This window comes from Mytilus californianus, unplaced genomic scaffold (genome assembly GCF_021869535.1).
Source record: "Mytilus californianus isolate M0D057914Y unplaced genomic scaffold, xbMytCali1.0.p SCAF_7, whole genome shotgun sequence".
Classification (NCBI taxonomy): Eukaryota; Metazoa; Mollusca; class Bivalvia; order Mytilida; family Mytilidae; genus Mytilus; species Mytilus californianus.
Genome location: NW_026262723.1, coordinates 97,736,439 through 97,760,199, shown reverse-complemented (window position 1 = coordinate 97,760,199; position 23,761 = coordinate 97,736,439). Strand labels below are relative to the sequence as shown.

The 23,761-nt window shown below is 34.0% G+C and overlaps 2 protein-coding genes across 2 annotated transcripts in view; one reads left to right on the top strand and one right to left on the bottom strand.

Annotated features, from left to right (window-relative positions):
• LOC127708814 (U4/U6.U5 tri-snRNP-associated protein 2-like) overlaps nt 1-16,112 on the bottom strand; it is a 44,793-nt gene extending 28,681 nt beyond the window's left edge. Inside the window, exons 1-7 of the mRNA XM_052213955.1 lie at nt 15,482-16,112; nt 13,989-14,052; nt 13,203-13,297; nt 12,180-12,316; nt 9,500-9,596; nt 6,719-6,774; nt 138-363 (exon numbers count right to left, since the gene is read on the bottom strand). Coding sequence (XP_052069915.1) covers nt 138-363; nt 6,719-6,774; nt 9,500-9,596; nt 12,180-12,316; nt 13,203-13,297; nt 13,989-14,052; nt 15,482-16,091 — 1,285 coding nt within the window. The 5' untranslated portion in view covers nt 16,092-16,112. The remainder of the gene's footprint in view (nt 1-137; nt 364-6,718; nt 6,775-9,499; nt 9,597-12,179; nt 12,317-13,202; nt 13,298-13,988; nt 14,053-15,481) is intronic.
• A 265-nt stretch (nt 16,113-16,377) lies between these two features.
• Nucleotides 16,378-23,410, top strand: LOC127708826 (UPF0561 protein C2orf68 homolog). The gene is made up of 4 exons (XM_052213977.1): nt 16,378-16,534; nt 18,861-18,973; nt 21,680-21,753; nt 22,868-23,410. The coding sequence occupies exons 1-4, from the start codon at nt 16,461-16,463 to the stop codon at nt 22,991-22,993; spliced, it is 387 nt and encodes a 128-aa protein (XP_052069937.1). The 5' UTR covers nt 16,378-16,460; the 3' UTR covers nt 22,994-23,410.
• The last annotated feature ends 351 nt before the right edge of the window (nt 23,411-23,761 follow it).

Genomic DNA, 23,761 nt, shown 5'->3' with positions numbered 1-23,761 from the left:
TTCAGCTGATTTATAATAAAAGTGAAATTGTATCTACTAAAAATATATGATCATTGATAAAATTATACTTTGTAATACAATTTAAAAAGCAAAGATTCTTTTAACCCCAGACATGTTGATCAAGACTAAATATGTACCTTGCTCTGTAATTTGTAATTTCTTTTTACTACACAGTACAACTGCTTGTAACATTTCATGTGGACTGACATGGGCTTTGAAATTACGTGGATTCCATAACTTCCGTAACAACTCTCCAAATCTCTGAGTAAGTAAGCACATTTGATCACCTGGTGGACGTTTTATTACACTGTAATTGGATTCTTGTAAGAAATAGTTCCTTAAAGGTGTTACATGAGACAATGCCTAGAAGAACAAAATTTGAAAAGAAAATTAAGAAAATGGGTTAAAAAATTAAATAGCTGACAATCAATATTTATGGTTTGTAATTTGTAAATAGTTTTGACTCTAGTACATGTATTTGCTATGTTTTACAGAGCATCTATTTAAAATAATGCAAAGAAAGGTGTTACCTACTGATTTCTACAAATTAGTGAAACTATAGAAAACTCCTTTCCAAGGAGATATTAACCAGAACATACCAAAGCTCTCCAAATATGTACACATAAAGAGGTGCATCTGCAATGTATACATATACAAACATGCTAGAAAGTTTGAAGGCTCTGGGTTGAAATCTGCAAGAGAGGAATTTTTTTCCAAAACCGAATACTCTCCACCAAAAATGTTGCAAATATTTTAGATAGTATGAAGGCTTTAGGATGAGAACTGTAGGAGTGGATAACACTTAAAAGAGACCCTTCATCATGTGTTGCTGAAAACTGACAAAATTACAACATCTGAAAAATCATAAAAAAAATAACAAAATATGTACACAAAGTGAGGTGCATCTTAAAAGTATTCTGAAATAAATGGGGAATGTGTCCATGGGTCACAGATAATGCCCCCGCTTGCATATCATATAAAGTTATAATGGGACATAACTGAAGAACGGTAAAAGTGACTGTACCCAAATTTGTACTTGATCCGAGTTCTGTGGTAATAAGTATTGTGTATAAGTTTCATAACATTTGGTTGAGGCAAACTTAAGTTAGAGAACAGAAACGAAAAATTCAGCAATTTTTCCATTTGAAAAGGGGCATAACTCTAGAACAGTAAAAGTGACACCACCAAAATTCAAACTTGATCTGTATTTTGTAGTAATAAGCATTGTTTAAAACTTTCATAACATTTGGTTGTGGCTAACTTAGGTAAGAGAACAGAAACGAAAAATTCAGCAATTTTCCCATTTGTGAAGGGGCATAACTCTAGAACAGTTAAAGTGACACCACCAAAATTCAAACTTCATCTGTATTTTGTGGTAGTAAGCATTGTGTATAAGTTTCATAACATTTGGTTGAGGCAAACTAAAGTAAGAGAACGGAAACGAAAAATTCAGCAATTTTCCCATTTGTGAAGGGGCATAACTCTAGAACGGTTAAAGTGACACCACTAAAATTCAAACTTGATCTGTATTTTGTGGTAATAAGCATTGTGTATAAGTTTCATAACATTTGGTTGAGGCAAACTAAAGTTAAAGAACGGAAACGAAAAATTCAGCAATTTTCCCTTTGTAAAGGGGCATAACTCTAGAACAGTTAAAATGACGACACCAAAATTCAAACTTGATCTGTGTTTTGTGGTAATAAGCATTGTGTATAAGTTTCATAACATTTGGTTGAGGCAAACTAAAGTTAGTGAAGGGAAACGAAAAATTCAGCAATTTTCCCATTTGTAAAGGGGCATAACTTTAGAACGGTGAAAGTGACGCCACCAAAATTCAAACTTGATCTGTGTTTTGTGGTAATAAGCATTTTGCTTAAGTATCATCACATTTGGTTGAGGCAAACTAAAGTTAGAGAACGGAAACGATCTTTGGGACGTACAGACTGACAAGGGTAAAACTTAATGCCCCCTCCGCTACTGCGGGGGCAAAAAAATATAGAAAGTTTGAAAAACTGTGGGTCAAAACTGCAGTAGTAAATGGGAATTGATTACATAAAACTGACATCTTCCTTGTGGGCTCTAAAAAATTTGGATTTCATAATGTACAATAAAAAAATGAATTGAAACCATAATGAAATCTGGTACCCCATGAATAATAATTCTGTAACAATTATTTATGTTAATGTTAAAAAAATATATTCAGTATGGCAGCATGTAAGGGGAAATAACTCTGAGTATAAAACAAATGATGTCCATTGGAGTTATCTTTTATTCACATTTTACAATATAATAAAATGCTCCGCAGGGCGCAGCTTGATACGACCGCAGAGGTCGAACCCTGAACAGTTGGGGCAAGTATGGACACAACATTCAAGCTTGATACAGCTCTGAATTTGGATTGTGATTAAATATTTGACACAGCATAGGTTTCTGACACAGAATGAATGTGGTCTAAGAACTTAAAAATTTTAAATTGGACATTCACCTATTATGGTCCAATATCCAAAATCTAAATACATGGTTAGATTCAGCATATCAAAGAACCCCAAGAATTCAATTTTTGATGAAATCAAACAAAGTTTAATTTTGGACCCTTTTGACCTCAATGTGGACAAAGTTGATATTGGGGCCCAAAAATCAAAAATCTAAATACATGGTTAGATTCAGCATTTCAAAGAACCCCATATATTCAATTTTTGTTGATATCAAACAAAGTTTAATTTTGGACCCCGATTTGGACCAACTTGAAAACTGGGCCCATAATCAAAAATCTAAATACATGATTAGATTCAGCATATCAAAGAACCCTAAGAATTCAATTTTTGTTAAAATCAAACTAAGTTTAATTTTGGACCCTTTGGACCTTAATGTAGACCAATTTGAAAACGGAACCAAAAATTAAGAATCTAAGTACACGGTTAGATTCGGCATATCAAAGAACCCCAATAATTCATATTTTGATGAAATCAAACAAAGTTTAATTTTGGACCCTTTGGACCTCAATGTGGACCAATTTAAAAACGGGGCCCAAAATCCAAAAACTTAATACACGGTTAGAATCAGCATATTAAAGAACCCCAAGAATTCAAGAATAAAACCCCATTGAAATTGGTCAAGAAATAAGCAATTTATACGAAGTATCTTCTTTTGCACAATACTGTGCAATATTTCTTGCTATTGCGCAATACTGTACAATTGACAATTTCTTGCTATTGCGCAATATTGTGTTATTGGATATTTCTTGCTATTGCACAATACTGTGCAATTGAAGATTTCTTGCTATTGCGCAATACTGTGCAATTGAAGATTTCTTGCTATTGTGCAATACTGAGCAATTGAAAATTTCTTGCTATTGCACAATACTTATTATATAATAATTTACACATCCTGTTTGGTGTGTATCTCCTACCATATCATTATTATTTGCTTTTAAATATAAGACAGAAATAACCAACTTAAAATGGAAAATTTTAAAAGGAAAAAAAAAGGAAAAAAGAAAAAAAGGAAGAAAAAAACAAGAAATGATTGTAACAGGATGCTGTTACGAAGTCTCCCAAACAAAGCTCCCATAATTCGTAATTCCCAGGGTCGCCTGATATTGGGCAACGTCCAGTGAAAATTGGTTTGGTCCAGTAAAGTTATATGCATTAGTGATGCCTGGGGACTAACCTTGTATATCATTCAAATCATCTTGGCATGACAAACCAGAATATATATGGTTTAGGGGTGGGGATCTCGACCATTTACAAGATACTAGAACATTGGGGGTGGGGAGGAACCCCTGGGGACTGGCCCTATACGTCATTCAAATGTTCATTACATGACGAGCAGGAATATATATGGTTTAGGGGTGGGGATCTCAACCATTTACAAGATATAAGAACATTGGGGGTGGGGGGAACCCCTTGGGACTGACCGTATACATCATTCAAATGTTCGAGACATGACAAATAGGAATATATATGGTTTAGGGGTGGGGATCTCAACCATTTACAAGATATTAGAACTTTCTCAAATGGCAGGGGGTCGGATGACCCCTGGGGACTAACCCTGTTTATCATTCAAACCATCTTCGCATGACAAACCAGAATAAATATGGTTTAAGGGTGGGGATCTTGACCACTTAGAAGATATTAGAACTTTCTTAAATGGCAGGGGGTGGGGGTGACCCCTGGGGACTAACCCTGTATTTCATTTGATGTGCTTTATCATGGCAAACCAGAATATATATGGTTTAGGGGTGGGGAATTCGACCATTTACAAGATATTAGAACTTTCTCAAATTGCAGGGGGTCGGGATGACCCCTTGGGACTGACCGTATACATCATTCAAATGTTCGAGACATGACAAATAGGAATATATATGGTTTAGGGGTGGGGATCTCAACCATTTACAAGATATTAGAACTTTCTCAAATGGCAGGGGGTCGGGATGACCCCTGGGGACTAACCCTGTTTATCATTCAAACCATCTTCGCATGACAAACCAGAATAAATATGGTTTAAGGGTGGGGATCTTGACCACTTAGAAGATATTAGAACTTTCTTAAATGGCAGGGGGTGGGGGTGACCCCTGGGGACTAACCCTGTATTTCATTTGATGTGCTTTATCATGGCAAACCAGAATATATATGGTTTAGGTGTGGGGAATTCGACCATTTACAAGATATTAGAACTTTCTCAAATGGCAGGGGGTCGGGATGACCCCTGGGGACTTACCCTGTATATCATTCAAACCATCTTAGCATGACAAACCAGAATATATATGGTTTAGGGGTGGGGATCTTGACCACTTACAAGATATTAGAACTTTCTTAAATGGCAGGGGGTGGGGGTGACCCCTGGGGACTAACACTGTATTTCATTTGATGTGCTTTATCATGACAAACCAGAATATATATGGTTTAGGGATGGGGATCTCGACCATTTACAAGATATTAGAACTTTCTCAAGTGGCAGGGGGTCGGGATGACCCCTGGGAACTAATCCTGTATATCATTCAAACCATCTTAGCATAACAAACCAAAATATATATGGTTTAGGGGTGGGGATCTTGACCACTTACAAGGTATTAGAACTTTCTTAAATGGCAGGGGGTGGGGGTGACCCCTGGGGACTAACCCTGTATTTCATTTAATGGGCTTGATCATTTAGAACATTTTCAATTAAAAAGATTGTGTCTATCACAAACAGTTTTCAATTTAAAATCATTTGAAAATTTTAAAAAATAAAATCCAATAGGGTTCTATAGTAAAACCCTCTTTTCTTTTTGCCCCTCAAAGTACCCCTTTATAAACCCCATTGCACAAACAAAACCCTTATTGCACCACTAGACATGTTAGTCTAACATATTGTGAAACCCTAAGTTAATCTGACAAGCGGTTTTGGAGAACGGGTGCGGACAAGTTCAAATTTAAAAGCGGCGGAAGAAGAAGAAGAAGAAGAAGAAGAAGAATAATAAGAACTGAGCAAAAACAATAAGTCTTCCCAAACTTAGACTTAAAAATCCCCCCCCCCAAAATGTTTTGAACCCCCTTATGATTCATCACACCCAAACTCAATCCCAGCCATCCCTTTGTGGTATGGTACCTTGCAGTACAATTTCAGAGAGATCCATAAACTTACACACAAGTTATTGTCTGGAAACTAGAAAAATGCTTATTTTTGGCCCCTTATTCCTAAACGTTTTGGGCAATTACCCCCAAACTCAATCCCAGCTTTCCATTTGTGATATGGAACCTTGTAGTACAATTTCAGAAAGATCCATACACTTACACACAAGTTATTATCATGAAACTAGAAAAATGCTTGTTTATTGCCCCTTTTTTGGCCCCTAATTCCTAATATTTTGAGGCAATTACCCCCAAAATCAATCCCAGCATTCCCTGTGTGATATGGAACCTTGTGGTACAATTTCAGAGAGATCCATACACTTGAACACAAGTTATTGTCTGGAAACTAGAAAAATGCTTATTTTTGGCCCCTTATTCCTAAACGTTTTGGGCAATTACCCCCAACTCAATTCCAGCTTTCCCTTTGTGATATGGAACCTTGTAGTACAATTTCAGAAAGATCCATACACTTACACACAAGTTATTGTCATGAAACTAGAAAAATGCTTGTTTTTTGCCCCTTTTGTGGCCCCTAATTCCTAATATTTTGAGGCAATTACCCCCAAAATCAATCACAGCATTCCCTGTGTGATATGGAACCTTGTGGTACAATGTCAGAGAGATCCATACACTAACACACAAGTTATGTCTGGAAGTTACAAAAATGCTTATTTTTGGCCCCTTTTTGGCCCCTCATTCCTTAACTGTTGGTACCATAACCCCCAAAATCAATCCCAACCTTCCTTTTGTGGTATTGAACCTTATGGTAAAATTTCATAGAGATCCATTCACTTAAACTAAAGTTAGAGTGCGAAAACCAATGTGTCTTCGGACGACGGCGACGCCAACGTCATACCAATATACGACCGCAAAAAATCGCAAAAATTTTTTGCGGTCGTATAAAAATAAGGAGATGAGGTATGATATTCAAATAAAGTGGATGTAAGCAATAATAGGCAACCGTACGGTTCCTCAAGATGAATCAAACATCACTATTGTGAAAGATAAGAAACCATCAATCACTTCAATCATATAGATTCTGAGACATTTTTAAAGTTTTATCTTTGGTTTGTCACTCTTAATTTCATTGAATTAGATTGTCTTACCTGTAGTACCACATTACAATAATCATTGGCTTTAATATTGTTTAATCCAACAATACCTGAAACAAAAAAACATTGTTAATAGCATCCAGGAACATATATTTTCTATATTACCATTGTAAGCATAACTCTTTACACTTTTTTGCTGTATAATATATTTTTTTATCATAATGAAAAATCACTTTGCCATGTCAAAGGGAGATACTGTTGTAGTTATACAGATTGCCTGCTTTCACAATATATTGGCTTCTTTACTAAAAATGTGATTTTGTGACTGAGACATGCACCATACCAATCAAAAATGCATACAGGTTTACATTAAAAACCCCTTGTGTGCAAAAATCCTAAGCAGTCCTCTTTCGGCCCGAAAAAAACTGTATTTCTAATTTTAGTAGCACAAGCCTACTTAAATAACTTCCAGGAAGATATGTGACACAATCTTGACATATTGAGCCAATTCAAAAGGAACTAAACTTTTCCTATTACTTTTTTACATGTTCAGTGGAGCAGAAGCAAATTTACTGTTTTTTAAATATGACCTGAAAAGACTAATGACTGTTTCATTGGCAAACATACTAACCATAAAAATAATATAACAATATTAAGATGAGACAAGAAATGATTGTAACAGGATGCTGTTACGAAGTCTCCCAAACGAAGCTCCCATAATTCGTAATTCCCATGGTGGCCTGACATTGAGCAAAGTCCAGTGAAAATTGGTTTGGTCCAGTAAAGTTATATGCATAAGTGATGCCTGGGGACTAATCCTGTATATCATTCAAATCATCTTAGCATGACAAACCAGAATATATATGGTTTAGGGGTGGGGATCTCGACCATTTACAAGATATTAGAACTTTCTCAAATGGCAGGGGGTCGGGATGACCCCTGGGGACTAACCCTGTATATCATTCAAACCATCTTAGCATGACAAACCAGAATATATATGGTTTAGGGGTGGGGATCTCGACCATTTACAAGATATTAGAACTTTCTCAAATGGCAGGGGGTTGGGATGACCCCTGGGGAACTAAACCTGTATATCATTCAAACCATCTTAGCATGACAAACAAGAATATATATGGTTTAGGGGTGGGGATCTTGACCACTTACAAGATATTAGAACTTTCTTAAATGGCATAGGGTGGGGGTGACCCCTGGGGACTAACCCTGTATTTCATTTGATTTGCTTTATCATGACAAACCAGAATATATATGGTTTAGGGGTGGGGATCTCGACCATTTACAAGATATTAGAACGTTCTCAAATGGCAGGGGGTCGGGATGACCCCTGGGGACTAATCCTGTATATCATTCAAACCATCTTAGCATGACAAACCAGAATATATATGGTTTAGGGGTGGGGATCTCGACCATTTACAAGATATTAGAACTTTCTCAAATGGCAGGGGGTCGGGATGACCCCTGGGGACTAACCCTGTATATCATTCAAACCATCTTAGCATGACAAACAAGAATATATATGGTTTAGGGGTGGGGATCTCGACCATTTACAAGATATTAGAACTTTCTCAAATGGCAGGGGGTCGGAATGACCCCTGGGGACTAACCCTGTATATCATTCAAACCATCTTAGCATGACAAACCAGAATATATATGGTATAGGGGTGGGGATCTCGACCATTTACAAGATATTAGAACTTTCTCAAATGACAGGGGGTTGGGATGACCCCTGGGGACTAACCCTGTATATCATTCAAACCATCTTAGCATGACAAACCAGAATATATATGGTTTAGGGGTGGGGATCTTGACCACTTACAAGGTATTAGAACTTTCTTAAATGGCAGGGGGTGGGGGTGACCCCTGGGGACTAACCCTGTATTTCATTTGATTTGCTTTATCATGACAAACCAGAATATATATGGTTTAGGGGTGGGGATCTCGACCATTTACAAGATATTAGAACTTTCTCAAATGGCAGGGGGTTGGGATGACCCCTTGGGACTAACCCTGTATATCATTCAAACCATCTTAGCATGACAAACCAGAATATATATGGTTTAGGGGTGGGGATCTCGACCATTTACAAGATATTAGAACTTTCTCAAATGGCAGGGGGTCGGGATGACCCCTGGGGACTAACCCTGTATATCATTCAAACCATCTTAGCATGACAAACAAGAATATATATGGTTTAGGGGTGGGGATCTCGACCATTTACGAGATATTAGAACTTTCTCAAATGGCAGGGGGTCGGAATGACCCCTGGGGACTAACCCTGTATATCATTCAAACGATGTTAGCATGACAAACCAGAATATATATGGTTTAGGGGTGGGGATCTTGACCACTTACAAGGTATTAGAACTTTCTTAAATGGCAGGGGGTGGGGGTGACCCCTGGGGACTAACCCCATATTTCATTTAATGGGTTTTATCATTTAGAACATTTTCAATTAAAAAGATTGTGTCTATCACAAACGGTTTTCAATTTATAATCATTTGAAAATTTTAAAAAATAAAATCCCATAGGGTTCTATAGTAAAACCCTCTTTTGTTTATGCCCCTCAAAGTACCCCTTTATAAACCCCATTGCACAAACAAAACCCTGATTGCACCACTAGACATGTAAGTCTAACATATTGTGAAACCCTAAGTTAATCTGACAAGCGGTTTTGGAGAACGGGTGCGGACAAGTTCAAATTTAAAAGCGGCGGAAGAGGAAGAGGAAGAAGAAGAATAATAATAATAATAACTGAGCAAAAACAATAAGTCTTCCCAAACTTCGTTTGGGAGACTTAAATATTGGTAAAATACATGCCTGGTAAATAAGTGGTCTTGTCATAAGCTATAGACAGCTTACTGTTGTTATCCATCTGTTGGATCTGCTCTGGTGTGAAGGTTGGATTCAACACATACTGTCAATATACAGATATATCATTAATAAAAACATATAATATAAAACAGCCTTTGTGACCCCAAGCCTTAACAATGAAAAGATAGTTCACTATACAAAAATAAAAAAATTTTCTTCAATTGTCTTGTAAGCCTTCTCATCCAACAGATTTCATTAATTCCTGTAGTGGAAATCTTATGACCCAGAAAATTATTTTATGACCCAGAAAATTATTTAATCAGTTTAAACTGATTTTGGAGTCAGATTTTTTTTTTTACCATTGGAAAAAATGGATAATCAGATGTCCATCTGAAAAGGGTGATACTGCCTTTGAGTGCTTTCATTTATTATTCACTGAGTAATCAGTTGCGGATCCAGAGGGGGGCGTAGAGGACGTACTTATTTTTTTTTATTTATTTTTTTTTTAATTAAGACTGTAAAATGACTAGATTTCGTTAACTTTGCCATCCCGTATATTTAATTTTCATGCAACAATTCGTTACTTAAAAAGCCATGATATTATTTGCTCGTATTTATGTGTAATATATTATTGATTATGTCGAAGTCACGTGATTCGCTACCGTGGAGTTGACCAGTACGTATAAAAAAAGTCACTCATTCATTTTGAAATTCAAATTACAGACTGTAATATTGTGACAAGCATATTTTTTGATATTTGTAAATTAAAAAAATAAGAGAAATTTGTAACTTATTTATATATTTTTTTATCTATATTAAGTAAATGACTATATTTCTGAACCATGCACAGAGATGTCAGAAACCCCTTAATGTATTGGCAAGTTAATAGCAACAAATTCCCTCTTCTTTCAACATTAGCCAGAAAGCATCTAGCAATACCTGCCACATCAGCTCCTGTCGAAAGACTATTTAGTATTGCTGGCAAAGTGTTCAAACCAGAGAGATGTAGGCTAAATGAAAAAACATTTGAACAACTAATGATGATCAAGTGCAATTCTAAACTGTGTTGTAAGCTTACTTGAGTATTTTACATGCTCTAGCTATATATATCGTTTAAATAAAATGTAATGTGTAATTGAATTAATTACTTCAGTAAAGTAATTGTAATTTAATTAATTACATTACAAAAACTGTGTAATGGTAATTAGTGTGATTGACCATTTTTGCAATGTAAAGTGTAATTTAATTAATTACATTCCAATGTAATTGACCCCAAGTCTGATTACAGTAACACATTGCTAAGGCTGAGAATGACAAGCATGACGCCTTCAAAGCGACTAAGGATGGAACAAGGACGTATTGACTCCTATTTCACAATTCCACCCAACAGAAGGTAATACTCTATTACACTCACATGATAAAAAAAAAGTTCCACAGCTATAATATTTACCTACGAAAACATGTTTAACCCCACATGCCCCACCCCATTAATAACATTGCTGAATAATGATCCCCAGTCAGTAATCTCTAGATAGATTAAATGTTTAAGGTACGGACCATTTGATTTTCGAGGGGGTCTGAGATATTTTAGAGAAAAAAAAATCTGGCAGATTTTTGCTTTAAAATAAAATTCTGGCTGTACCTGGGTTGAAAACAATTATCTTGTCCACTTTTTTGCTATTAGAAAAAAATTTCCAACAAAATTATTTAGCATTAAATGTATAAAAAACAGGCGTAATTTGTAGTTGGTTCGCATGTAAATCCCAGGCCACTCTCAGAAAATCAAATGGTCCGTGCCTAAACTCTTGATGGTATTTGAATTACTATTTTTGTGTTTCTAAAAGGAGTTTCGACTCTGGAACTAGTTATGGCGAGACCAGACCGACAAACCAACTACAATAACGTCTACCATAACAGCACGATTTTTCCAAACATCATTACAGTTCTGAGCTTACTTTCATTGACCAGCGTAACATCCAGTTCCACAGAAAGGGCAAACTCGTCTTTAAAGTATATTAAAACCTTCTCGCGCAGTACAATGTGAGAAGAACGCTTAAATGCCGTTACTTTTGTATGTCCATAAAAACATTGAACTTGACTATGAAAAAATCATTGACAATTTTTCTCGACGAAATCCGAGGAAGATGCTTCTGGTGAACCCTATGGCTTAGACGACAGATTTGTACAGAAGTCATCACTAGAAACTCTCAATAAATGTTTCTGTGGATTTATTTTTTATTGATAAGTGAATAAAGTTAAACATCAATTATATTAGTATGTTGATCAGATGCATTTGGGGTGCAAATCACAAATTCGCAATGCATTCTTCAGATACTAGTTGTGACCTCTGTTTCAGTGACTGACTTGGCTAGGGAGAATTTTTCCATGTCCATTTTTTACTGACAAATCCCACATCAAATATATTGGTACATAGCTTTGGATCCATCCAATCATTTTATAATTGACAATTAATGGGGAGAATACGGCATCAAAAATGTCTAACCCTTACACTTTATCTATAAAATATACATGCCCCACGTCAGGAACCGTTAAATTAGTGCATTTTATACTTATTTTATGTTTTTTAGCCAAAAAAAGATCAAAAAATTGATTCTATTCTACGCCCCCTTTTAAAATCCTGGATCCGCCCCTGGTAATAGCCCACGTATCATAATGATATACATACAATGATATCTTCTAGTGATGAATCAATGATTTGATAGTTGTCTGGTAGACAATAGAACTTCTGTGTTTGTAAGTTCAGGTACACATGATGACTTTCCAACACACTGTGTGTATAGGCATGGGACATTTTTCCACGACCTGAAATAAACAAACATATAGATCGAAAATAATTTCTCATAAACTCATCAGCAGTTTAAATATCAACGATCTTTGTCCTAAAGGATTTTATATCTTTTTCTTTTTTTTCCTTCATGGAATTTGGTGAAGATAGCAGCTCTTTGAAACTGTCACTGTTAAATTCATTAACAGCTTTTCTGGACATCATCCATTCATAGCATGTCTTATTCTACACACTTATCAATTGATTATTGTTGATATCAGAATGTTGATCTCTAGATTTCTTTTTCATTTCTCGTGTTTTTGGGTTCCTGTAACATTCATGAGAATGCCCCTTTATTATCACCTTTCAATATTGTTTGAACAACTTTAGCCTAGCTGGTAACATAATATTTAACAAAAAGTGAGTGCATTAAATGTCTGCCAAGGTAAACCTTTTGATCACACTAAATCATAAGTCAAATTATATAAGACACCTTGACCAATGATATCTTAATTTTCAAATGTCCTCCTTTGAGAGATGGAGGGTCACAAGTTGGATTTAAAATGGTAAAATTAATTGTCATCAAACTTCTCTCACATTTTCAACAATTATTCCTACGATTGTTAGTGTTGTTAGTACCAAAGGTTAAGGAATCTTTAAATAAAATATCCCTTGTGGCCAATTCTGAATTTTTGCTAAACCAGTAATAAATTTGCCATCAGAAGTAGACTAGACTTGTTGCTAAAGTATATTCTGCAAAATGATAATAAACAAATCCCCTTTACTATGGATCACTGTGGAAGACCTGAAACTGGTAATTGTACCTAACATATCATAACATAAATCTCATATGCCAATAATAAAGGTTATTAATACTGTAGTAATACTATGAGTGTATGACAAATAATAGTGTGTATAACTTACCTTGGAAATATTTGCCACATACTAAGCATGCATACACATTGATGTGGGACAAGGACACAGAACATAACTTCTCAAAGTCAAAATCAAGAACAGATCTAAAACAGAAAATATATAAAAATAATATTTTGCATTACTGCAAACTGAAGATTACACAAAGCTTTTTAGTAATTGTTTCATTATTGAAACCCACCAGTATATAAGTTGATGTATATGAAACAACTTATAAATATAAAATAGTTAAACCAAAAAACAAGAACAGCCTTTTTTTTTGCTGTTCTTCATATTAAAAGTCATTGTAAGTCTTCAATGATAAGTACATGATTATCAACCAGTTTAGAAACCCCTATCATTAAAAACTTGTAAGCAGAAATGTATGCTAATCATTCATCACTTCATCACTTCTATGTTTTTTTCCTTCTTTACAATTTAATTTTGCAAAATTATATCAATAATTCATAAACAAGTACTGCTGAGGTTGTCTTTCAACTTATCTCCAGAGTCAAACAATTCACATGAAAATCCAACAAAGAACTTGAAAATTTTGTCCCTCGTCCAACAGTTAAAAATTGTGTCTGGACAGCATCAAACAAAATACATTAAAATATGAAATCAATAAGTACATTGTAACTTTTTACCAACATGACTAATACTTCAATTAAAATCAGTCAAATGATGAATCTTGCATACATTTTTTTATTTACCTGAAGATTCTATTCCATTTGTTTTGTCTTGCCATTTCTAGCCATAAAATGTTGTTCATCGAAGGTAAAAAAACTTTTTTCTTACCTATTAATAGTGTCCAAATAAGGACAGATTCTGCTTCTGTCAACTTTTGGATCCTGTACTGCGGCTACAATATATATGTTTAGCATTATTATCTACCTATAAAAATGTGTGAAATGTACATCAGATCTGGGGTTAATTACATGCCGAAGTAATTAATTAAATTTCAATTATATGCTGCTTTTTTTTCAATTAAATTATAATTACATTTATTTTGAAATGTAATTATTCACATTACAATTACATTTCAATTACTTTTCTGCTATAAAGAACTTTAACATTGAGGATAATAATGTGAACCAACTTGTATGAGGCTTTTCATACACTGTTTAACATCATAACATTTGTACAAGCATTGTTTTAAGTTTTGAAATTCTATATTTCATTGTATCTTTTAATCTGACATCAATAGATATCAGGCCTATAGCCCGGATTTTCATGGGGGGGTTTCATCGACTCACGACAAACAAAATCTCAACTTCAATTGTGCATTGCTACGGGCCTGGATATTTGTTTTAAAGGCATGTTACATTTGTAGCTGACTTTGCCTTGTATTGGACTTGCTGTTTTTTATACCTATCTCAAAACCTAGTGTATTTTTTATATGTAATTAATTCTGATTCATAGGATTTTCTGTGTTACATTACATTACAATTACCCGTTTTGAGTCACTATGTATAAGTTTGTTTCATCTGGTTTCACTACCTTTCGCTGTTTTATTCCTGTTCCATTTTTCACTTAAGTGTTTCCTGCAGCTTTTAAAAAGGGCAGGGTAATTTTTTTCTTAGAGGGAACTCTAAGCATGATTGGCTATGCTTTGAGGGCACCCTTAACGTGGTGGACTACACTTTAAGGGCACCCTTTGCCTAGACTACACTTTAAAGGCACTCTTTGCATGGAGGAAAACTATTAATACAATTAGAAAAAAAATACAAACAAAATAAAATACATAATACAGTTATATAAAGCAGCTTAAATATTGAATTAAAATAGTTAAAGCGGTGTAACCGGAGAGCATGAGTTTCATTACAAAAATTGCTTGTCTCCACCGGGACTCGAACCTGGGACCTCTGTGTTACAAGGCAGTGTGTATACCGACTGAGCTAAAGAAGTACTTTCCTTAGCTCAACCGCTTACGACTGACTAAGTATCTACCATATTTACTAAGGGAAGCAAACCCGTCACAGTGGTCAATCTTACATTAAAAATATAAACAAACAGCTGATTGTTTACGTTATGTTCATCCCATGCATCGTAAAATTATAACTCAAACGATCGCCTGGTTCCTTTTAAAATTGTCTACATTTTCAAAAAAAGGACAGGGCATCCAGAAAAGTTGACAGGGCGCCATGCCACGTCAAAACCTCCTATAGGAAACACTATCACTTAACAGGGACCCCTATTTACATGTACATGTATGTGTCAATAATAAGGATATTATGAAATCCCTTACCATATTGTATAAGTTTTACCAAGAAAAGACCTTTTTGATATACCTATTTCCTCATCTTCTTCTTCAACCTTCACTGTTGTCTTTTTACTTGTACTTTTTATTGGTGACTGTTTTTTATCTACTGATGATTTAGATTCTGTTCCCTTTCCTTTCTTCACTTTCTCTTTATCCTTCTTTTCACCCTTTTTATCATATTTTCCTGATTTTTCACTAGCACTTATCTCTTTCTTTACTTCTTTTCTGGATTTTTCACTGCCTACACCTTTATCTGGACTTATTCCACTTTTAGCAACATCTGAAGTGTCTTCGTTTCTGTTTGGTTGGTTTACATCAGACTGCTGTCTATTGTCTAAAATTGGCTTGTTTCTTTGTTGACTAGGAGATTTTTCAACCTTAGATGTTGAGTCTGTTAGCTTCTGGTCACTGACAACTGTCACCTGACTGGCAATACGAGATCCCAATTTTTGTGTAGGCTCTTGTTGAGCCTTTGAATGCTCTTCGACAGATGAATCGAGTTTTGGCTTTTTAGATTTTTTAAGAATTGATTTTATGGGGTTATCGTCGTCTTCTTGGACAGTTTCTGATACATGAGCACGCTTCAATATTGCTCTAGTTGACCCTTTTTGTTTCGTGTTCGTGTCGTTCGCCGCCATGCCGATATATGGATGTGAAGTACGTCATATGTATTTGTATAATTTTGATAACTGGTAAACCAATTCCGGAATTTATGACCCGGATTTTGCCAGGAATTCGCGTTGAATTGTAAAAATCACTAAATATGGTTGAATTGTTACTTATTTTAAAGAAAAGTTAAAATTCGAAACACAGTTATTTTTTTTTTAAAAATGATCCAATGTGGAACAAAAATATACAAAGTGCAAACATAGCTTCGCCGATAAGATCTGAAATTATACACTTCTATACGCATAAAATGTTACGTACAACACAGGAAGTGCCGGTTGGAAAGAAATTTCCTTCTTTGGATCTTTGTTGGTACTTAGGCGCCTCTTAGACAGCTGAGAATGGCAAACAATAAAACTAAAATTGATATGGGTCATGGTTTCATGAAAAGTATAATCCGAAATCAAGTGGACAGGTAACCGACAAAATAACAAACATATCCATTAAGGTTCATCATAACAAATGGACAAAAATAGCTGTATTTACACCTCAAAAACTACTCTGTGTAAGACTGTCCTCCTCTTTCATATCAGAGTGTCTAAATATAAGAAATAGTGAACTAATATGAATCACCAATATGTAACTTTTCATTCTATAATGATATGTTATCATGTAACTTTTCATTCTACCATGTCAATTAATATAATTATATGTATGCAATAGGTCTTAACCATTTATTGTTAAATTATGAGTTTGTGCCAATAAAATATTTGTATTTGTATTTGTACAGACTTACCTGTCAAGTTTGGAAAGTTTTAAGGCCTGGCATCCACTAGATATATAAAAGTTAAATGCATTTTTTGTTTCAGAAAGATATAATCACTTTTGGATTTTGATGGCCATTTTTGTCCATTTGTTATGATGAACCTTAAATATTTTTTTCTGTTTATAAATATGATAAATATAAAATAAGAAATTATTAAGAAACGAGGGTTTCATTTCTCAATCTCAGCCTCAGGTAGTTCTATTTTAATTTTTTACTGTGACGTCTTCCTACAACGCGTCACAGCAAAAAATAAAAATAGCCTTTGGATTTGGCTATTATTTTTAGGTCCTTTTTGGTCATTTAGTAGCGATTTCACCTGACGATATCGGGATATGGGTATAAAAAAAAAACAATGTCAAAATGTTCAGGCATGAATTAAATCTTTATTTGGGTAAGTTGATGCAAGCGAACGATCTGTATTGTTTCGTTTATTGTTAGAGTGCAAATAATGTTTAAAAGACTTTTATTTATGTTAATGTGTAAAAACGTTAATTATGAGCTATGAAAATCAAGCAGTTCGAGCATTTTTCTGAGTAGGTTTTAAAAACTTTCAAACAAATATACTTTATTATGGGTTAGCATTAGCTAGCAGTCACCATCCTATACATGTAGATTAACAACTGTTGGTTAAATTGATAATTTAGAATCTTCATAGAAGCTGGAGCAAGAATGCTGTGTTAATTTACTCTTTTGATGTGTCATTTGTATGCAAGAGTGACATCCCTTTGTACTATGTTTCAATATTCCAACAATGTGTTTATTGTCTCCCTTGAACGTCTCCCTTGAACATGTTCATTATTTCATATTTATGTATAGTTATTTGATTTCATTTTAAATCATTTAAGAATTTTAAATTTCAATAGATTTTAGTATTTATAATTGGTTTATCAAAGACATTTATTTATGTTTATAATTTTATCTTTTTGTTTTGAAACGATTAAAAATATTAATAAGGTACTGGTTGATTATATACGTTACGGTGTGTGCTAGCACTTTAAAGTCTTGTGATTATGTTTATGTACATGATATTTTTGAATGCCTCAGCATCATCTTTTTTAAATCGTTTTGTTGGTAAGCTATTCTAGTCTTTATGGTACGAGGAAAGGAGCTGTATTTGTAAGTGTGGATTGATGTTTGAAGATTTTTGAATTTTTGTTGGTGGTATTGCCTTGTTGTCCTGTTTTGATGAGTCTATATAATCTGGTATATTTATAGCTATTTTATGATGTAGTGCTTTATGAAACAGGCAGAGCCTTACTGATCCAGGTTCTCTACTGTATTGATTTTTAATGAAACAGGCTGATCTTGCTTGCACCAATTTTATCTTTTTTATGTGATTTTCCAGGTATGGATCCCAAGCATTGCTGGCATATTCTACATTTGGTCTAACAATAGCTTGGTATACTCTTTTCTTAAATTCTTCTGGGAATTTATGGATATTTCTTCTCAGGAAGCCTAATGATTTATTTGCTTTAGCTGCAATGTTATTGATGTGCATATCCCATTTCAGGTTGTTGGTGAACTGAACTTCTAAATATGGGTTTTGGTCTACATCTTCAAAATTTGGTAGTGCTGTGGTAGTTATGCATTACAGGTCTTTTCTTGTTGGAAATTCCATAGCATTTTGACCCATTCAATTTCATCTGCCATTTAGATGCCAATTTGTCAAAATATTTTTGCACAAGACTACTGAGGTGGTATAGACATCAAGACATTCCCTTTGTACTTATTTTTTGTTAGAATCCCTTAGTTACCAGTGTATATATTAATGCAAATGCATTTTTTTTATATTCTTTGATTAGAGTTACATAAACTTGTAAAATAATTGATTTTTTAATTGGATGCACTAAAACAAAATATGTTAATCCTTTAGATGCAGTTTTTTGTGGGTTTTTGTCAGATAATAAATCTACATTGTTTTATGAAAATCATGCTTTTTCTATGTAAAAAAAACCTTTATATTTTTCACCAATAGGGATAATTATGATAAAGAAGTAAAGTCAAAGAAACAAGAAAAACCAAAATTTAACCAAAGACCAAAGAAACCTAATATTGATGTGTATGTACCACCTACTAGACAGAAGAAAGGTTTGTAATAGCAACAATGAGATCACACTTTCATGGCTTAACAATGTGAAAATAATTGTGGTGAAGTTTGTTGATTGTAAATAGTTGGCTGCCTTTGCAATGAATTTTTTAGCTCACCTGGCTTAAAGGCCAAGTGAGCTTTTCTTATCACTTGGCGTCTGTCATCCGTCAGCATCTTTGTCCATTAACTTTTACAAAAATCTTCTCCTCTGAAACTACTGGGCCAAATTTAATCAAACCTGGCCACACTCATCATTGGGGTATTTAGTTAAAAAATGTGTCTGATGACCCTGCCTGCCAACCAAGATGGTCGACATGGCTAAAAATAGAACAAAGGGGTAAATTGCAAGTTTTGTCTATTATTTTGAAAACTGTTATAAATGGAGAAAATCTAACACAATTTTCAAATGTTGAGCTCTACCAAATGTTTATATACTGTGAAATCTGACAAATTTTACCATTTTTTTTCATTTTTTCCTATTATCTTGAAAACTATAATAGATAGGCAGAAACTTTAAATGCAAAAATGATCAGCAAGACAAGTTCTACAAACAAGTCTAATAGTCGAAATCGTCATTCGACTCTTTATTAGAGTTATTGCCCTTTGATGACGGTTTTTACCGATGTTTCGCATTTTTGCCTTATATCTTAAAAATTATAATAGATACTAAGGTAGAAACTTAAATATGCAAAAATGATCAGCAAGACAAGATATACAATTAAGGCAACATGAAGGAAATGTTCAGACTACTCCTTATTTTTTGAGTTCGTATAATGCTATCATGTCATTGCCGTTGTTGTCGTCCGAAGACACATTTGGTTTCCAGACAATAACTTTAGTTTAAGTGAATGGATCCCTATGAAATTTTATCAGAAGGTTCAATACAACAAAAGGAAAGTTTGGATTGATTTTTGGGGTTATGGTACCAACAGTTTAGGAATAAGGGGCAGAAACAAGAATTTTTGTAGTTTCCGGACAATAACTTGTGTGTAAGTGTATGGATCTCTCTGAAATTGTACCACAAGGTTCCATATCACAAAGGGAAGGCTGGGATTGAGTTTGGGGGTAATTGCCCCAAACGTTCAGGAATGAGGGGCAAAAGAGGGGCCAAAAACAAGCATTTTTCTAGTTTCCAGACAATAACTTGTGTTTAAGTGTATGGATCTCTCTAAAATTGTACTACAAGGTTCCATACCACAAAGGGAAGGCTGGGATTGAGTTTGGGTGTAATTACTCCAAGGGGGGGGTTCAAAAAGTTTGGGGGGGATTATTTTTTCAAATTTTTTGGGGGGTTCATAAATTTTTTCTTCAAATTTTTGAAAATTTTCAAGAAGAAATCTGCAAATCTTTTAACCAATTTCAATGGGATTAATTTAAAGTCTTTTATTTTTTGGGGTTCTAACCTTGTATTACTATTTTGGATATTGGGCCCCATTTTAAAATTGGTCTACATTGAGGTCAAAAGGGTCTTTTTTATTTTGGGCCCTGTTTTCAAATTAGTCCATATTAAGGTTTGAAAGGTCCAAAATTAAACTTTGTTTGATTTCAACTAAAATTAAATCTTTGGTGTTTTTTTATATGCTGAATCTAACCATGTTGTTAGATTTTGGATATCAGACCATTCTAGGTATATTAAATGTCCCATTTCAAATTTTTAAGATCTTTGACCACATTTATTTTGTGTCAGAAACATATATTATGTCAAAAATTTGATCACAATCCAAATTCAGACAGTATCAAGCTTGAATATTGTGTTCAAACTCGCCCCAGCTGTTCAGGGTTCGACCTCTGCGGTCGTATCAGGCTGCTATCAGGGAAGCATTTTATTTTACCCTTTTTGTGTTTTGGGCAAAAACTAAAGAAGATAGAGATAGAAGATTAGAGCCTCTAGTTTTTTTTTATCAATTTCAATGACCAAGTGTGTCTCTATTTCAGATCAAGTGTAATGTTGTTCTAAAACACTTAACATAACAGTCAATCAAGGAGCCAATTCATATTTTTCTGCCAAGGGTGGTGTTGGCACCATATATTAATTCAAAAAGAAATCAATACTTTTTTCTTGTACCCATATACAGGGAATTACCTCTTTAAATTTTAAATACCAATTTGAGAAACTGAATCCAAAATCAGGCCTTTAAACCTTTAATTTAAACATCATTCCAGTCTTTATTATCCCTATAGTTTGGTTTTCAGTAGTAGTAATGGCCTACAATTATTTCCCTTCATAATCTAGGTATTGGTAAATGGCATATACCCCACACCTCCTACTGTTTACTTCCAGAATATTTTCATACCACTGTTTATTAAAGCAAAGGGATTGATAGGTTGGTTTTTTATTTATTTATCTGTTTATTTTTCTGTCAGCACCTTGTACTTTTACAAATCTTTCTAATGTTATGTTATTGTGCACATCCAAGTTTAGTTTTTGATGTGTTTGTTTTTTTGTTTTATTCAATAACACACCAAGGACTTTGCCATACAATACAAATAACAAGGGGACAGAGAGGATATGGATTAGTGAGCTTGGGTTACAGTTTTTCTATTTTATTACTGCTTTGCCTGTAAATAAGTGAAATAGGAATTATGGAAAATTTGTAAATGTAATCAAGGAAACATTATTGCTTCAAAAACAATGCTTCAACATTATTGCCTCTATTTATTCACTATCTTCACATAACACTTTTTTATTGTATTTTTTTTTACAGATGAAAAAAATGAGCTGTTTCAGTTAGAGTTTGAAGATAAAGAAGGAGATATATTGACCTTTATTGTTTACCAAGTAGGTATTTGGTAATGTGTTCTATATAAATAAATAGAAAAAATTCTTAAATGATCATCAAATTCAGGGATCACCACAGCTTATTTTCTTAAAAGACATGTACCACTACCATAAATTATTAAGTACAAATAATTTTTATGGCGAACTCCTTTGTCAAGAAAAGATTATTTCCCCATTTTGTGCTAAAGGGCCTCAGTGTTAGATGGTTTAGTTTGCACTTGATCCAGCAACATGTGAATAAGTTTGTTGAACATGAACAACCAATTAAAAGATAAGTACTGTAAGAGATTAATTTAACTTCAATAGGAATCCAATAGGAATGATTATACAAATAAGTTATGTTAAGAATGTTAAGAATGTTCTGCTCTTTGGTCGGGTTGTTGTCTTTTTGACACATTCCCCATTTCCATTCTCAATTTTAATGAAACAAATGAGTGTTTCAAAAAAAGATGGTGAACTGTGCCTGTGATTTGGACTTTTTTTTATTCTGCCTTTAATTTAAATACATTGTACATTTACTTTTATATATTTTAAGGAACTTTCCCATACTCAACTTAAAATATAATGAAAGGCATCATGGTCTGCGTTTAAGTCTTGTTGATTTCATATAAAAATATATTCAACGGTTAGAAAGGAAAAAACCTATACCATTAGCTTAAATGTTAAATTGCAGGATAAACATTTTAGGAAAACATAAAATTGTTTTTGCTACAAAACAGGAGAAAAGCTGGGTTAGCCTTACTTTTTGTCTGTAAATAAAGCTCTTACAATTAAATTTGATATTTTCCTACAATGTCCAAATATTGGATATGTAATATTGTTTTTGGGAAAAGTTTTATCAAGTACACTCAACACCAAAAGTTAAATTTATAAAGTGTTTTAAAGCTCTACATTCTGAATATGAGGTTGCTGACATCCAAGCTAATTGGTCTCTGTTGGATAGTTTGTCTCATTGGCAATCATACCAAATGTCCTTATTTTTGTATTATATGTATGAAAATTTTTTAAATAATTTCTACTGAACTATTTTAACAGGTTGAAATCATGTTTATGTGATAAAGTATTGTATATGTCTAGTGTTAAAATGTGTTGTTTTTTTTTATTTATTTTTTAGGACGATAAGCCTCATTTTGTGGCCAGAAAAATAGGGAATGAGAAGCAGCTGACACAACCGTTTATTGAGGCTCTGGAGGAAAGAATAAAGCAAGAAATGGAAAAGCTTAAAAATGAACAGACCTGATCGCTTCATAAATTTCAACCCAGAAATTTTTACTAGAAGTGAAGGCATCCAATTTATGCTGTGCTTTACCTTGATTTAGCCAGTGTTTTGTGTTGCTTGTCGTAAAGTAATTTTGGCCTGGTGCCAGATGGAATAGGGACCATTGTTATTTCTTCCATGTTGTATCATCACTATGAATAGAACCAAGCACATCAGACATCTTCATGATATTTAAGCACATCTTATTATCTGCATAACAAACTGGAGAAATAATGCTTTGTAGTTTCTTAGTGATATACCTTCTGTTTCATTGGAAAAGAATATATTTGGATTGGTATCAGTGAAAATAATTATTAATTTCAGTGTTGTTTGAATTCAGTGTAATGTGAGAAAATAGACAGCAAAAGGGAAATGGTAGAAAATAAAAAGTACAACCCACCTCAAAATTTGATTTGATATCCTTAGTCATTATAACAACAAATATAAACAAATGTTCCCAATATCATACTGTAATAGAGTACTCTGTGGTCGAGTGGTTTAAGAAGTTCATCTTCTGTATCACTTGCCTGTCAACACTGAAGTTGTGAGTTTGAACCCTGCATGTGGCAGGTGTGTTAATTGACTAGGATTGTCAGTTTTCTTGCTGAAGGTCTGTGGATCTCTCCAGGCACTCTGGCTTCCTTTACCAATAAAAACAAACAGCCACGATTTAGCTTATATTGCTGAATGTGGTGTTCAACACCAAAATCAATCAATCTTATTGTAAAACTCAAGAATTTTGCTAACTGT

Coding starts and splice junctions, on each gene's coding strand:
- LOC127708826 (XM_052213977.1), top strand. CDS start 16,461: ATGGCAAACAATAAAACTAAAATTGATATGGGTCATGGTTTCATGAAA. Junction 16,535..18,860: donor ATCCGAAATCAAGTGGACAG/GTAACCGACAAA, acceptor TTTCACCAATAG/GGATAATTATGATAAAGAAG. Junction 18,974..21,679: donor ACCTACTAGACAGAAGAAAG/GTTTGTAATAGC, acceptor TTTTTTTTACAG/ATGAAAAAAATGAGCTGTTT.